At 39.2% G+C, this 17329-nt stretch overlaps 1 protein-coding gene across 2 annotated transcripts in view; it reads left to right on the top strand.

Annotated features, from left to right (window-relative positions):
- SPATA5 (spermatogenesis associated 5) overlaps positions 1–17329 on the top strand; it is a 205890-nt gene that overhangs the window by 17056 nt on the left and 171505 nt on the right. For both annotated transcript variants that reach the window (XM_014949867.1, XM_014949866.1), the window contains exon 10: positions 10358–10512. In XM_014949867.1, the coding sequence (XP_014805353.1) occupies positions 10358–10512 (155 nt within the window). The remainder of the gene's footprint in view (positions 1–10357; positions 10513–17329) is intronic.

Raw genomic sequence — 17329 nt, 5'->3', positions numbered from 1 at the left:
AGTACTGAAACTTTAAGACTTCTGTGAAAGAAGCACTAATCACTTTTTTTTGCATTTTTTTTTTTTTTTTTTCAAATTGCCTGTCTGTAATACAGTTAAAAGAATTACCTTGCTTAGCCTTTAGGATTATAACAGTTCAGTGGCTTGAGCTGGCTGTTACAAAAAATGTTACAGAAATAAGGAATTGAGCTCTATCTTTGACCAGTGTGAATCAGCATTGCTCTGCTGAATCTGTGAAGCTACTTGCAGAGATGTACGATACTGTCTGTTGTCTTACTTTCATAATTTTAAAAGTCCTGTTGTTTGGAGCTCTTATTGTTCATGGTGTTCATTTGGCTCTTTGATTACCCTTGTGTTTTGATGAATAATACTCCTAGGATAGAGAAACTTTATGGTGTTTAATTGATAGCTTTGTATATTGATTATATCTAGGTATTAGATCTGTAAAAGTATGAGTTATTCAGGGAGATAGTGTAGTTGGCTTTTGTTGGAGCTGAGAAACTTCCTGCTGTATCTCTTACAACCCAAAAAGGAGTTTCTGTAATCCACTGGCATTAAAAAGAAAAATAAAATAAAAAAAAAATAGGCAAATGAATGGCTGGCTCCTAGGCTTTTTTTCCCCCTGTAACTGATGGGGAAGCAGATTCCCCTGAAACCCAGGAATATCTCTTTGTTAGCTCTATGTGTTGTTTTTTGGTTTTTTTTCCCAGCTTCTGCAGTTTTGGTAGCCTGGCCACCTGCAGGAAACGTGAGCCTAATTTGGGCTAATGTGATTAACAGTGAGTCTCTGTGCACCCTGAGGACCAGCCTCTGACTGGTCTTTCAATTAGACAAACGCTGAGTTCAATATGTGGCTTCTCAGCCTTGCATCTCAAATCTGAGTCCTTCAGTTCAGCTCTTCGTTTTCAGTCATGGTCTTGATGAAACAGCCTAGTGTTAGGGCATCATGAATATATCTCCTTTCTTTTAGCCATAAGGGTTCAGTCTGATCCTTTCCCAACATGATTTCGACCTTAGTTCTGCTGGGGGTGTACAACAAATGTAAAAATTTTCTTGGTTTATAATCCTAAATGTAGGAATGTGGGCTGAGACACTGTTGAAAGTGTAGATTTTGACAAAGGCGGTTGATGACCAAGGCAATGGGATTGTTTGTTTTGCAGGGTGTTTTTTAGTTTGTTTTCAAATTAACTGATGGCAGTTACAGATTTTAAAGGGAAAGCACTGCTTGACATGCTATAGTTATTTTATTCCCTTGTGGAAAGTGACTGAAATTACCATGCCTATGTTGTTTATTTGTGTATTTTATTTTAATTTTGTTTGAGCACAGAAAAAGATTGATTTGCTCTTGCAAACAATCTGTTATTGCATTCTCTAACTGAACACTGCTTCCCATGGGACATTCAAAATGAGGTGGGAAAGGCCACTTGCCTTTTTATAAAAAGGTCATGTAGAAAATGTGGGGGCTTGGGGAACATTAATAACATGTATAGTCAGATGGTCAATACCAAAAAATGCGTTCTTATGAAATTGAGAGATTTTTGCAGAAATAGCAGAACGCTGGATTTTGAAATGCACTGAAAAGTCCAGACATGATACAGAAGTAAAGCTACGAATTAATTTTTGGACTGGAACGATTGAGTTTTCTGACACTGTGTTCCATCATGCTAATTTATGGTGTAAGAAGACCTGAGAAAATCCAATCCCTATCTTCAGTGTTCATGAGTTTTAAGTTAGTTTTGTGTTTTGTAATTTTAAAGTTGGGTCCTTAATGCAGAAGCTGTTTGTAAACTGAAACAACTGACCTAGTTTGCCATCTTAACAGGTTATGAACAAATGCGTCCTTGCTTGCACGCACGCATAACAAAGCAATGTGGCTTTTTTGGACTCAGACTGTACCATATGTTTTTTGGTTGTTTCTTAGAGCACTAATGATGGCTTTCATGCAGAAACGGCTGCATCTGGATGCTGCTGACTGGCTTGAAGTAACATGCTTGAGACTGGGTGGAGTGTGTTGACCTTATTCTTGTCTGTGGAGTCCCTTGCCCTCTTTCTTAGAATTTTATCCCTGAAACATCTTGTGGAGCAAAGTCAAAGTCAAAATTGGTTTTAGAATTGCTGTCTTAGACATTTGAAATAGTTCAACTACTTTCCTAAGATTCCACAAAAATTGTGTTATTTTAGATGCATAGGGTTAGGTTCTCGCTCTTTTACATTGGTTTGGTGTCATTCTGATGTGATTGCAAAATTTTGGAATCTCTTTTCACCCTGTGTCTTTGCATATGCTGAATGCACAGATGTTTCCTTAGCGTGACTGTCTTTGTATCCAGAGAGTCTTGCTCTGTTTGCCTCTCTGAAGAGATGCTGGTGCGTATTATATTCCTCTTTGTAGTTTTTTCTTATATAAAATCTTTGGCTTTTTTTTTCTTTGCTTTTGTAATGGTACTTGATTTTTTAATTTTTTTTGTATGGAGAATGTTGCGCACTTACGGCAGTCAGGGCATGTGAACTTTTGGTTTTCATCATAACTAATTTAAGTGTGTTTTTATTTGAAACTGGCTTGCAGTTAATTGGATGATGGGATTGCTGACTTCATATACACAGTTGTGGGTTGAGTACTTAATAATCTGTTTAAAGCACATCCCATTCTGTCTGCTGATATTTATATAAGCAGGAAATAAAGAGTATTTCAGAAGATTCAATCAATAACTGCCATTAATATTTTAAACTGACCTTCATGGCAGATCGACATCACGTTCTTGCTTCTGCAGCTTCAGTGGTACAGAAGAAACTATATTTGTGTGTGGCAATGCGTATAGAAACTTCGGCATTTGAATTGATTGGAGGGTCAGCCCCAAAACAAGTTGTTTGGTTTGAAGGGTGAGCGGGTGCAGGACGCCAAAGTCGCCTGGGTTGGTGCAGCCCTACCTGTGCAGACCAGTGGGTTGTGAAATGGCAGTCAGAATGTTGTTCCTCGGATTGCATGTCCTGAAAACTTAGCATTGTGTCATTTTGCTTAAGAACAGAATAAATTTAGGGCAGATGCTGTCTTAGGCTGGGTCACTGGCCAAGCTGTGGGGGAACAGGCGGTTCTGTGTGGCCCCTTTTTATTTTCTAGACCTGAGATTTAACACAATGCTGGTAACCCAGCTCTAAGCCACAGTGAGAGGAGTCACGTGCTACTCGCTGTTCTGCTTATCGGGTTTTGCATCCCTCGGGGGCTTCAGCTCCCTGCGTGTGAAGCTGGGTGAGAGCTGTGTGCTAAGCAATGTTATTCCTGTACCAACAGAAAAAACCCTCAGATGTCTGTATAGCCTTTGAGTGCATGAAAATGATTTAACCAAGACTAAACTGATTTTTGAAGACACTCTGCAGTCCACTGTCTTATAAATCATCCTATGGGTTTGGTTTTTCTGCAATGATCCGAGCTGCTTGCTCCCCTGTGTTAACTTTGAAGGTTTTGGACATCCGAGGACCGAAGACAACTTCTTGACCTTTAATCTCTGAGAAGGGTTTGGCAGATCTGTGGACTTTCTTCTTGGTAGTACCGCATGCTGTACACAGAGTCATTCATCTTAACTGGCATTTTGCTAACTGAAAGACAGTGATTCAGGGCAGTAGGACAAAGTGTGGGGCAGACAGTTAAATCGCGTGTGTGAATGTTACAGAATCACAGTGGTGTGGCCAAGAAGGCCAATGGCATCCTGGGGTGCATCAAGAAGAGTGTGGCCAGCAGGTCAAGGGAGGTTATCTCTCCTACTACTCTGTCCTGGTGAGGCTGTGTCTGGAGTACTGTGTATGGTTCTGGGCTCCCCAGTTCAAGAAGGACAGGGAACTGCTAGATCGAGGGAATGGAGCACCTCTCTTATGAGGAAAGGGTCTTTTTATTCTGGAGAAGACTGAGGGAGGAGCTGAATCAGAATTTCATTTGACACAGTTATATTTCTAGATTCTGGTATCATTTGAATTTTAGCTAACACTTCTCTCCTTAGTTCTCTTGAAATTTTGTTTAATCAGTTGGCTTGCTCTTACACTCTTTAAGTGACCATAATATGGGAAGATCTAGAGCTCAAGTACAGTGTCATCTCTGAAGCAATTGGTATGCATTTTTTTTCTTTTGGCTTTTGTGCTGAGTCTGGTTTCAAAAGTAACTTGAATGGTAATAGACTGTTTCAAATATATTTGAGGTGCAATTCTTCCCATACTAAAAATCTGCAGGAATTTAATTCCTCTCATAGTACATAGAGAGGGACTGACCACCTTATGATTCATCTCGCTCCATCTTGTTTTGCTGCCTTTAGAAAGATCCGAACTAAACCCGCTTAGAGTAGATGTTCATCTTCAGGTTGCAAAGTTGCAAACTTTCTCAGTATCTGAGTAAAAAATGTTTTCCATAGCTGTGCTTTTTTTATTATTTTTTTTTCTGAATAAGATAGCATCAGCTGTACTTCAGACAAGTTATTTGTGTAGAAATGGTACTATAGGAGAAAAGTTCAATGTTTTCTGACTCCCTGTCAGCCTTCAGGTAAAATGATTTCCTGGAATATATAATAGCAAAATCAGGATCTGAAAGCAGTCTTAGTTCTTTTGTTTAATTGATAAAAGATCATAAAAGATCCTCTGGTGAAATGTAACTTAATTTCTCTGTCTGTGTTAGTTCTGCAGGAGTAAAAATCTGTTAGCAGTAAGCATTTGTGTTTAGAATGGGGAACAGAACTTACATTTCAGGCAAAGTTTTCATAGTTCTCCTGACTTTAACTTTTAGGTATATTCTGACTTGACAACATTCCTAATTACAATTAGACTGGCATTTAGTCACTAACTCTTGCTTCTTGTCTTTCTGCCCTTGCTGTTTGGTAGCCTGGCTGTCCTTATTTTTCTTCTAACACGTATGACTAACCTTAGCTTAGGTACGTTTACATACGAGACCAGGCTAGAAACAGGCAGTCTGCTAGTCCTTATTTCCCTCTATTAGCATTGTTTTAGGATAAATGATGTGTGTGTAGCTGATCTGTGAATAAACTGCTTCCTATATGAAAGAAGTTTTGAAAATACAGTTGCTTCTTCCTTCCTTTCCCTCCCCTGTCGTACCTCTCAGCAGCTTTTAGTCAGCTCCATAGACATGTTACAGCAAATGCCGGAGCTCCTCACGAAGGACTATAAATCGCGTACATAATCCCCACAGTAGATTAGTGCTCAGGTTAGCCGAATGAATTTGCAGTGTTATGGTTACAAGGGATTTAAGGGCATTATCCTTCCTGTGCAAACAGTGTATGGAAGTTCTTCAGGGATTTTTCCCATATAGCACTGGCAGCTAAAGACAGATTGCAGGATATGGTTTCAAGAGCAAAAGCAAGGATTTCTGCTTCCTTAATTTTTTCTAAATAAGCATGCATTTTATGTACAGATTAAATAAAAAATAAATAAGTTTAAAAATATATGTATAGGAGTCTGGTCCATGGATTACTATTTTTCATTCCTTGGTAAATATGTTGGTCTGTTTGATTCCATACTTAGATACATTGGGGGGGGAAGACAAAATCAACCAACCAAAAAAAACCCTGAAAAAAACCACACCAACCTCCTCCCCCACAAGTTGTAGAAGTTTCTCAGGATGCAAATGGAAGAACACATCTGAGTTTTTCAGCTATTGTGAATGGTGGTTCCTACCTGCAGGCAAAGGGAAAGCTTGCTAGTGGTCCACAGACATCAGGTGCTTGCCTGGTGCTGTTTTTCCGCTGTCTGGGGAGTAAAGGAAAAAGAGCCTTTGCCCAGACATGTCCCTGCTGTCCCTCAGTGCTCATGACAGCTGCTCTTCTTACCGCCTCGTGCCGTCTCCCGGTGGTGGGTAATTGCTGGGCCTGCACAGGATGAAAGATTGACTCAGCGGGTGAGGATGTGTTTGTGGGACGTTCTCAGGGGAGCAGAGGCAATGCTTCCATCTGCTTGGGCCAACAGGCTTTGTCTGTGTTACTGTGTACTTATGCATAACTGCAAACAACATACAGACACGTTCCCTCTTTTTTTTTTTTGTTTTTTTCTTGGATTTGACCATCCAATATCGTGATGTAATGAAGTGCTATAAACTCCCTTTGTTTATGAGGCTATGATGTGTTCAAGAATACATGTGATTTGTAGTATATGACACTTGAAGTTCTATAAAAGACTTCTAGTATAATTTTGGGATTGTTCTCATGAATGAGTGCAGAAGCCAGGCTGATTAAAAATTGCCAAATATAAAGCAGAAGAATTCCTGATCTCAAAAATATTAAACACTGGAACTGATGCATCCTTTGCTTGTGAAGTCAGACATGCTCCTCTTACAGTTTCTAAAGTTCAAAGTTGATTTTAAGTTGTAGGAAATGCTTTTTCTATGCATAGAAAACTGTTTAATTTTGAAATACTGTATATGAAGATCTAAAAGTAGGGGAAAATGTCCCATCCAGTGCCATTAGGAAGCTGAAATCTTTCCATACACTGTTGAGCATTCCAGTTCCAGCCATGCAGGAGTGTATCATGTTGGATCTGACAGCTGTTCACAGGGAGAAATGGTATGTGTCTTCTGGGTTTGGCCATAATAATTTGGGAGGGAAATGCCAGATTAGCAGGGAAAGAAGAAACATCTCCTTTTGTAAACAATTTCACAAGAAGATTACAATTTCTTTGAAACTACTTACAAATTCTGGTATTAGGATTCTGGTAGAGTAAGTCTAGACAAGATGGGTTTGCAGAAGAAATAGTTGATGGGCAGTGAAAGATGCATGATTAACAATTTTGTTCAGTTCATTTCCTCAAGTATTGTGTATATTCTGTTTTTGAAATCTAAAGTATATATGTTTGTCATTTTGAGTGGATGCTTTCTATTATTTACAGTAGTGTATAATTATACACAGACTCTGACAAATATAGCAGTGTTGTAGAGTCTATTTTTAGGCTCAGACATTTGTGATTATGATCTAATGTGCCAACACTTAGCCAAGCTATGAGCAAGAAAATCTTCGAGTGAAACAATGCTATTCACCTCATGCATAGCCTGGTACCAAAGAAGGATCATCTGTACCAGGACAGGGCGTTCTGCTATTTTTTTTCCCCTCTGTCCGCTTGGTTTCCTCTGTTCTAGACAGACAGGATGAGTTGGTGAGGTAGAGCACACAGTTGCTGGACTGGAACAAATTGTTTATTTTCCATTGTTTGTAATCATGCATGACTTATTATGCTTGTTTCTTTTCTTTTTTTTTTCTTTTTTAAACTGGGATTTTCCATTTATACTCCACGGAGAATCAGTGTTGTTCACTTGGCTGCCTTCCGAGTTAGGTTTCTGCTCAGCATAGGGTAGTCCTAGGGACCAGTCCTGTATCCCTTTACTAGAAGTAGGTGGCCCATGCCTGTGCAAACAGTCCCACTGACCCTATGGAACACACCAAGTCCGAGTCCTTCCTCCCCATCCTGCTGGAACAAAACAGTGAAAACCTATTCGCCTACTCCTGAGCCTCCTCAGTCACTCCCAAAAGGCTATTGAGATTCATAATCCTTAAAAATGAAGCAGCATCTGAAAAGGACCAAGAAAAGCTGAAATAAATGCTGTGCTTGGAGTCAGTTTACAGCAACAGCATATACTCAAACCAAAACATTCCCATGTGAAAGATGCACAACAGCTGAGCTGGGATGCTCGATGTTTTCTGAGATACTATGTCTGAATCTTCAGTTTATCTGTGTTATAACTTCTGTAGTGATAAACTTGGGTTTGCTGTAGTGTTTCACCCCCTTTGCTTCTGCGTTGCTTCTAGCAGCATCTTTTGTGCCCTACCCTCCATTTCCTTACATTAAATGCATCTTTCAGTGTCTCAAGACAAGGATGTGTTTTTCTGCCTCCGGCAAGCCACTGGCTGTATCTTTCTCCTGTTAAATAAGACTTTTTTTCCCCTCCTCTGGTTAGAGGTCAATGTGAAGTGCAGGAAAGAATGATTATGATAACAGGAGGAAACAGGAAGAATCATGCTTACTTTTTCAATCTGTTTTTTATTATTGTTTTAATGTAAAACGTTGTTTCAATTAAATGCTGACCTGTGCAGTGGTGTGTGCGTGCACATGCTGAAATGAATTCAGGCTTTGTTTGGAAAGCTGTGACCTCTTTATTCCTGTTCTGGATCAAGGCTGTTGTGTTTCAAACCAACTGCTGAGGACTGAAATTTCACTCGTACTTCTAGTAGCACTGGCAGTAACGATCCTTAAGAACAGTATTCTCCTTGGGCATTTTTATGTGCTGTTCTCTCTCAGTTTTTAAAATAAGCTTGTTTGGTTTTAAGAATTCCTCATGTCATGAAAAAGCCGTAACTGTGACATGATTAAAATGCTAATTTTAATCTGGGCTAAACTTGTACCTGATGGAGCAGATGTGTATAGAAATGAGGAGGAGAGATCTTTATCCGTTACTTGTTTTCTCTATGACTTAATTTCATGCTATGTTATCTATTTTTTCTTTTTTTCTTTTTTTAAAGTGAGAGTGCCATGTGAATTGACTTCACCAAAAACTAAACGTAGGACTCGACCCCTGTAGCAGGTCTCACCCTGCAAAGAGCTAGCTGCAATGACACTAGAATAAGATGTTGAGTTTATTATTTCCTTGGATGTAAATTTTCTATCTGGAGGGGTGAATCTATGTTGTCTTGCTTAAGTTTTTTTTGTTTGCTTAAAATGAACTGTTTCAGAGGAAGGAAGAAGCGGGGGAGGAATAACATGAAAATCGTCTGGGTTGTTAAAATGAGTCAGTTATGTTTTATACTTGTCCTCTGGTAACCAGATTTTCATTTTTCTCCTTGGCCTCGTGGAATGTTTTTATTTATATATCTTATTAGTTCTGGATGTTCTGTGCAAGGGGAAACCTGAATTACAAATTTTTCTTTTTTTTTTTTTTTTCCATTTTTGTATTAAGAGCCTGGGTATTGAATGCAGGTGCTCCGACTCTGCCATAATTGGCAGTTTATGGAGAGACACCAGCTGTACTGCTTCACAGGGGAGATATTATATCTCTTCGCACGTTGTATATATTGTAGGAAATGCAGAATTCCTGTCATTGTCAGAAACTTTGCATTTCCACATCTACCAGTGCCTCTGTGGAAAAAAAGACAACAATCCCCTGAAAGTTAAAACCGTGTCTATTTTCAGAAATGGCTTATCCCTTTTATTGTCCTTTCATGTAGCACTAATTGATGTTTTGTTTGGTTAAATATAGAAAAGATTTAACAAATGTTTGTCTTTTTATGGTCATGCAAGGCAAACTGGTGTCATACTTACTGCCTCATTACAAAAAATGTAACACATGACAACAGATACTACAGGTCTGCATTTGCGTGGATGTGTGTAGACCTCTGTACAGCATTATACTTACCACACGATAATATACTAAATGACATATTTAATAGTTTCAGTTCATAGAATAGGGTTGGAAATACAAGCGATAGAACTCCAAATTGTATTAGAGCTTAAAAGGCATAATTACACAGTGGGAAAACCATGATGCTTCTGGGCATCTAACACAAGGGGAGCTGTAGTTGCTCCCTCTGGGAAATGATTGGGAGTTGCAGATGGTACCCCTTGGTCCTGCCCAAGGGCTATTGATATATACTGATGTGTGAGTGGGTGGGACTTGTGCAGCTTTTGAAGGACTGAATTACAGGGGGAAGCTAGGAATTGAGGTTCATAGGTATTGTATATGGGTGATTTGGCCAAACAAAGGGGAAGGTAGAAGTTATGCCTGCATTTGAAAAGCGTGATTGCTGAAGGGAATGAAAAGCTATTGGGTTTGTTGCATATCAAGAAAAATACAGGTATCTGGCATCTTACTAGATAGCAAAATAGAGTTCCAATGAAAGTAAAAGAAATCTCACCAATTTGTTTTTAAGAGCAGCTTGGAAAACAGTCCTAATAGAGGAATGGACAAGGTTGTAGATGTCTTACATGAGCTGATTTAAAGTTCGCCTTGAATAGTTGTTATCCCTTTTGCTCTTTGGTCTAGAAATATGTTTGGATTGATGTGTGGACATTTGGAGGTTTTGCCCTGTTATTTTCACACCTATGTTCCTGGAGATGATGCTGTTTCCTTGTCTTTTGGAACAGATGTAGTTTATATTCTGTCTATATTCTGTCATTAAATCCCCCTTTTTTTTACTCTCTCTTTGGAAGTGTCTTGCATGTTCTTTTGACCCAGTTAAGGCCCAGCATTGAGACATTCTTATGAACATCATTTCCTCTCCAGTACTGCTGTGTGTTTGTGTATTGTACACTTCATGTTTGTGAGAACGGGGAAGAAGTCTACATATTTCCATGGTTTGGTTTTTGTTTGTTTGTTTGTTTTTAATAGGTTTGCATGCATTGCGGAGAGCACTGGGGAAAAGACCTAACCTGTTGGACAACGAGGTGGCTGGGTCAGTGATGATTGCTTTCAATGACTTCCTGCAGGGGATGAATGATGTCAGGCCCAGCGCCATGAGGGAGGTGGCAGTTGATGTGCCAAAAGTAAGTTATTTCTTTGCAATTCACTAGCAACATTGTTAGAGCCACGTTAAGAGTTGCAGTTAGGCGTTGAAATGCCCTATTGAAAGAGAGGGATTTTCTGAAGTTTAAGTCTCAATCTACCAATAAATGTTGTGCATCATCTTTTTGTTTGCATATTTGTTTATTTAATTATAATCTTGAAGACCCATTTACAGAAGATTAAGTTCCTAATGCTTTAGGAAGAGTTGGTATCTCCTGATCTGTAGTTTTATGTGCTGAGTGGGTTAATAAAGTAAAAATCTTAAGATGTCTGTTCAAAGCAGATCCTGAATAACCATGAAAGCTGGAGACTTTTGTAAAGCTGACACAAACTTACGCAGAAACCCACTGTTAGCATTTGTAACTGAAGTGTGTTGAAACAAAGCCACGAAGAGATTGATCACTACGATTTTATATAAAGCAGTTGATTAATTCTGCATGCAGTTCATACTGCTGTGACCTGAATGTCTTCAGTGGCATTACCTGGTTTTAACTGAGGGCAGAAACAGATACTGTAGGTAGGTTATCACTGCCAAGTGGTTACCCATCAGGGCCTGGGTTCATCTTTACACCACTCGCTGCCCTGTGTTATGTATTACAGTAGTTCAGTAGCAGACACAACATAAATTAGGTCGAGGAACTGATCTGGCTTAAGAAGACTCTGATCTGGCTTAAGAAGATTCAGCAAAAGAAAATGCTGTATTTATTCTTCCTAAATCTTGACTCTGCGAGCTGTTGTGCTGGTGTTTCTCAGCAGCTCCCCAAGCTCTAAAAGAAAACATTTCTGTCTTATTGCATGAAGATGAGTCATCTGGGAATTAGGTTGCACAACTGTAGACCCTTATTCCCAAACTATAGGAATGGGAAATAAAATCTGTGAACAGGATGCTGCACACAGCCAGCTCGGATATCACACTTGGCTTGTTAAGAGTCCACGCTGTGCAGTGGAGTGCTGGGTGGAAGTGCCTGGGCTGGCCCCAGACGGCTTTTCCTGGAAATGGTGTAGTGGCATCAATATCCGCAAGGGCTAATTAGTTCTGCTGAGAACCAAACTTACTAAGTCTCTCATTGCTTATTGTGTTATTGGCTCCTGGGCTCACATCATTATCCCTTTTCGACATACCAGCCTGTTTGGAGCCAGATGGAGTGCTGCTAAACAGCACAGTAAAGACAGACCGAGCAAGGTCTTGAGGTACTGCAGGAAATCTGTTCTGAATCCAGCTCAACGTACTACTCAGTCTCCTGTTGTCCACTAAACCATCCTACCAGTGGCTTCCTTGGTTGTCACTTGTTTTTATTTGTTAAACACCAGCTAAGTCACTGACATACTACTGAAACTCATTTCTTTATTGAAGGGAAAATAACAACATAGTGCAGATTCCTTTTGTGCTGACAGGACCTGCGTTTTTACAAAATAATCCATATTCTGTGAAGATGTAGGGCCATCTGCGTGGTGCCTGGGATGAGTTTAAAGTGAAATCTAAAGAACCAGATGCAACAACCAGATGTGTCCTCCCACATTCATCTACCAAAGGAGGTGCTGTAATTCAGTTTAACCATTGTTTTGGGCTGCAGAGCTACCAGCTGACCAAAATGAAGGTACCTGTGTGTGCTCAGAAGCTGTCTGAATAGCTGGAAATAACTGACACAGCTGCCCATCAAAGTCACTGTGTAAATCCAGCATTGTAACACCCTCCCCATCTTTCCCCCCGCAGGCCAATTGCTCCATTACCAATATTATTTGAGGTGGGGAAGTGCCCTAAGCCAGCTCAAGTCCATGGGTTAGTTGAAGGAACTTGATTATGCTGCGGTTAGATGTCTGGGACCTTACAGATGGCAGTGCAGGTGAAGGGAATGGGAATCCAAACTGCAGCCCCCTGGTTAGGGCTGCTTGCCAGGGGCTTGGGATCTGATGCAGGAACGCTTGCAGGCATCTGAAACTCATTCATGTACTTTAGCATAGTGTAGCTATTTTAGAAAAAATTGACCACTGTGTGGTTTAGAGACATGCAACATGCACAAGCAAAAAGAAATAATAATAAAAAAAATCTATTTATCGTTATTGTTAAACTTAGTGTAATTTTCTCTTTATTAGTAAATAAATATGTCTTATTATCACCTGATTGTTAGTGTCCGAGTGCCAGTCACTTAGCATTTAATGTACTGTTATCCAGAGAATTTACATTGTTGATTTATTGTTTGGAACACAGATTGTAGCAGAAAATGTAATACAGCTTCTAATTCAGTGGATACTTTTTTTTAAGAGGAGTATCCAATATTTTATGCTGTATGCTTATAGTAATGATTTTTTGGTATGTCTTAATATAATTTTACAGACTTATTTTTATTTCTCTGATGAAAATTGCGTATTTAGCTGCTCTGGTTGAAGCTGTGTGTTTGATGGTGTTAATGTTTGCAGGTAATTGGATGCTGGAGTACTTGGTTTCAGTAGAAAACCAAATATCTAAGAAGCCAAATGCATGCAAAGGCAGAGCCATTAATTAGTTGCAACATCTTGTGTCGATGAAGCTGTGTCCTAGAATGCTTTGCTGTTTGTTATGCTTGAATGTCTACTCCTGCAACACCTGTGGGAAACCTTAAAACTACTTGCTTGCCACACCTGATGCTAATATTCCTCATTTCTGTAAGAAGTTCTTCCTTTTTACCAATTTACCCCTCTTTTCAATACAGTGCTTTTGGTCCATGGACTTGGGCCACTTACTCATTCAACACTTTACTTAATTGTCTCTTGGCCAGAGTGTACTGTGATATGTTACTTATGTGCTCTGCCGTAATTTACACCAACAGAAATTGCCTTACTTACACTTTTTGTTGCATTCTTATCAAAGTGTAAAAATTATAACTGATTGTGCAGGAAACAAGAACAAAACAATGAACCAGATAGGAGTCCAGCTTTCTTCAAGAAACCTAAAACTTGTGCTTTGTTTTTGTTTTTCCTGGCTAATGTATCTTTGTGCATAGTATTTTGTGAAATCATCCTGTATGATTAATGTCCAGATACTTTCTGTCTGTAAGGATAGACTTTTTTTCCCCTGCTCTGCTTGCCCCAGAAGCTATCCAGCTAGATCGTTAATTGTGTGGGGAAATTTGTTAGAAAATCAGGGGTTACATTCCTTCTTGTTTTGAAGTCTGACCTTAACACTGTTTGTCATCTAAAAAAATCCTTGCTAAAAATAACTTCAAACACTAAATAAATGATCAGTTATGAGATTTTTTCCAAAGAGAAGACAGAAGTCTGAGCTACATTAATAATATCAGCTTTTTTGCTGTTTATTGCAGATATATTGTTCACTTGGCAGCCCCCTTTGTGTGGATGGAACATTTGGGCTATGCAGTCAGTTACAGGGAAAACCATTGATGTACATGCTGAATTAAACTGAGACTGTTGTCATTTTTAAATTTCTATTTTTCACATGGTGGGTTTTTTCCATATTTCATTGCTTTGCTGTAGGCGTGTGTCAGTTGAATGAGAAGAGTTCAGTGTAGCTGCTAAATAAATCCACAAGTAAATGAACTTTGTTGAAGGGCTCCTTCCCTTATAGTCATGACACCTTTGCCATTTATGGGCTGCTGATTTTTCTGAAGCTGGTATCACCTCTGATACTGAACAAAAATAATTACTTGTTTTATCATGAACTCCAAATTGTTTCATCAACACAGAGCTTGTTCTCTGAAATCTGCAGAACTTTGAGTAGACTGTAAAGAAAACGTAGTTTGCAAATCAGTCTTTGCTTTTTAGGTCCTAAAATTAAGCCATAGTTCCCTGGCTGTTTAGAAGGCTACTATGCTAAATTGCTCTATTGCAGTCTTTTCTCTTATTTAAAACTTGGAAAAGTCTCGTTATGCGTATACTTGGGGTAGTAGCTAAAGAATAAGGAAATATATTAGAAGTGGCTTGTTTGAGTCACCTTGAGCAAGTCAATTCTTGGTGTCTGAGGATATTTGATAACCTTTATAGAAAGAAGAATGCTTTGCAGCCTTCTGAGAAGTGTGCTACGACAAACCAGTTATTATGTTTTTTGTCATTGATGTAAAGTGCACTTTTTTTTTTTTATTCCAGGCGTATTCAAAATTCCTGGTGAGGAAAATAGCCAAAATGAAGTGAGTTTGGAGTGGTAGACAGAAAGCGAGGTTGTGTGCAGGAGGGGCTGTTGGAGATGGATGTGCCACCATGTGCTCTTTTTTGTGTTGTCATTTCTGCATTCTTTTGTCCTTCCACTTGTGCTGGGATTCCTGACCATGTTGGCTGTGACCAAGGCATATGCAAAATACTTGCTGCCTGGTTTCATGTAGCATCTTGTTTTCTTTTTTTACAGAGCCTTTCTTGAACTTTGCTATGTGTTACAACCTTTTTAGAAGGCTGCTTTTTCTGCAGCAGGGATTTAGGAGAAAAGGGATGCACGTTATAAATCAGGAAGTTAATACTTCAGCTCTTTGGAGAGTTGTACTGTAGTTGCTGTTCCTCCCTCTCCTATGGGTCTTTCTGAAATTTTTGTAGAGTGCTATGGGTTTTGCTTGCCTGTTTCACTCCCTGTACTGTAATTCAACGCTCAGATTTGTCTCTTTGCAGCCAAAAGGTTCTGGATGAGACATCCTTTGCACGTCTGCTTTATTTCTTTATTGCTGCTGCTTAACAGCCTCTGGGGAGTTGCTGCTGTGCTGTATTCTGAGCTCTGTTGACCTGGGGAGAGCTAAAGCTTATGGCAGTAATGAAATCTTGGTGTCTCACACACTGTAGCATAGCACTGTCTTTGTACGTGTAACCTCAGCCCCAAGGGTAGTCTTTAAAACCATTTCCACAGTGACAGAATATCACACTTCATTGCTTATGGTGCAGGACCTTTCCTTTGAGTTCATGTGCAGGTAACAGAAGTGTAGCTGGCTGTCCCCATGTGCACACCAGAATTCATGTTAATTGCAGTCGGGAAGTTACTGAGGATTTGTGTGCAAAACCAATTCACCTACCTTCCAACTTTATATGAATCTAAGAGGGTTTTTCTTTGGGGTGTTTTCTTGTTGATGGACTGGTTTTGTCCCCCTACTTATCTGTATCCTTTTGAGATAAGGAAAAAAATACCTGTTTTGTGGAAGGCTTGACCAGAATGTGAAGGCAGCTGTTTATTAGCTATTTTTGCTTTTAACACCATTGCTGCTTGAATTCCATGCCTTATATTGTAGAAATTCTAAATAAGTTTTAAACTCATAATGGGCAAGCTCACATTTAATGGCCTTACTTGTATGTCATGATCCAATTGTCTCCCTTTCCTCCCCTTCCTGATTTTAAATGTTAGCAAAATCAGAGTAAGTCTCCAGATCACTGAAAACAACCTTCATGTAAGGTGGCTGTACTTCACCTTTTCTGTACAATTTTATCACTTGTATTGATGTTAAATGACATGTAGTGGACCTGAAAAATCATTTGAATAATGCCTCAGAAAACTTGTGCAAATAGTCTGAATATTTGCCAGAGGGTAAAAATAAAGTTTAGGTTTTTTCTCCCTGGCTTTTTGCATTTGTGCAAAGGACTACTAATGGATTTTGCCTTCTGTTGCTGAAAGTTATAGGGAATTCCTGATAGCTTAATTAGTTGTGTTCGTTAAAATCTTTGTCTAGCTAGAAAGACATGAAGATAGGAATGACTAGTCCATGAATTACCAGATATGAGTGAGGATTAATACTGAGAGATGGGAATGGGCTTATGTTATATGTCTTCTTCCCTCAGAAAAAGTTGTTTAACGGTGCCAAGATTTAGTTCTGTGCAGTTTACAGAGGTGCTAGGTAGAGTTAAGGGTTGTAGGGATAGCTAATACGTATTCGAAACGTATTGCATAAATGAAATTTAAAACACATTGTTTCAGATCTGACTCAGAAACATGGGCTTTTAGAATAAGGGGAGCTTGAGATTAACTGTCCTGAGTTTAATTATGTCACTCAACCATGAAATTTGGGTGAAAAGGGTTATTTTGCATGGGTGGAGCGATGGCAAGATGCAAGTAAGGTACCTGACACGCATCTTCACTTTTTACAAACCTGTATGTTTGCTTAATTGTAATTAAAAATCTACAGGTGGATTTCTGTCTCTTATTGTGAAAACTCAGGTGGGAAGGGAGGATTCTTCTTACTTTTAAGTACTTAACCGAGGTGCCTAAATTGGACATCTCCTCACCATGTGTTCCCTCTAAAGGGAAGAGAGAAAAACTGGGTGTGAGACCACCTGTCTGACTTCTGAAAGAGATGTTGTACTATAGCTGAATCGCTCTGTGAAGTCTCTCTCTCTTTTGACTGTGTTGGTAGCCCAAGATACCCAGCTCAAAGTCAGGTGGTAGGAATTCATGCTCTTGTTACCTTCTTTCCACAGTGTTGTGGAGTTTCTCCCTTTACTGTTTTTGTTGAATTCATAAGAACACTTTCATTTCAAGACTAGAGACTTGTGCAAAGCCCATTTTCATCTGTTTCCTACCATTCCTTTAATCCGATTTGTGCAGTTAGTCTTCCTTGTGGCAGGAAGCAGCACTTCAGAAGGGAATATTGGCAGGTTGCAAAGTTACCAGAAGTAGTATGCTGCTTGGGTAATGCCCCAGCTAAAATGCTTTCCTTGCCCTGCTAGTGGGATGCTCTGCTGTGTCTGGTTCAGTCTTCACTTCCCTCTGACCTTTTCTGAATTTGTGTTTCTTTCTGTGTTTTTTTTTTTTTTTTTTTTTTTTTTAAGGGGAAAAAAAAAAAAAAAAAAAAAAAAAAAAAAAAAAAAAAAAAAAGTTCTAGGAAAAATATTAAACCC

Source organism: Calidris pugnax, unplaced genomic scaffold (assembly GCF_001431845.1).
Source record: "Calidris pugnax isolate Ruff unplaced genomic scaffold, ASM143184v1 scaffold42, whole genome shotgun sequence".
Lineage (NCBI taxonomy): Eukaryota > Metazoa > Chordata > Aves > Charadriiformes > Scolopacidae > Calidris > Calidris pugnax.
The sequence above is the reverse complement of the archived record's forward strand: the minus strand, read 5'-3'. Positions and strand labels throughout refer to the sequence as shown.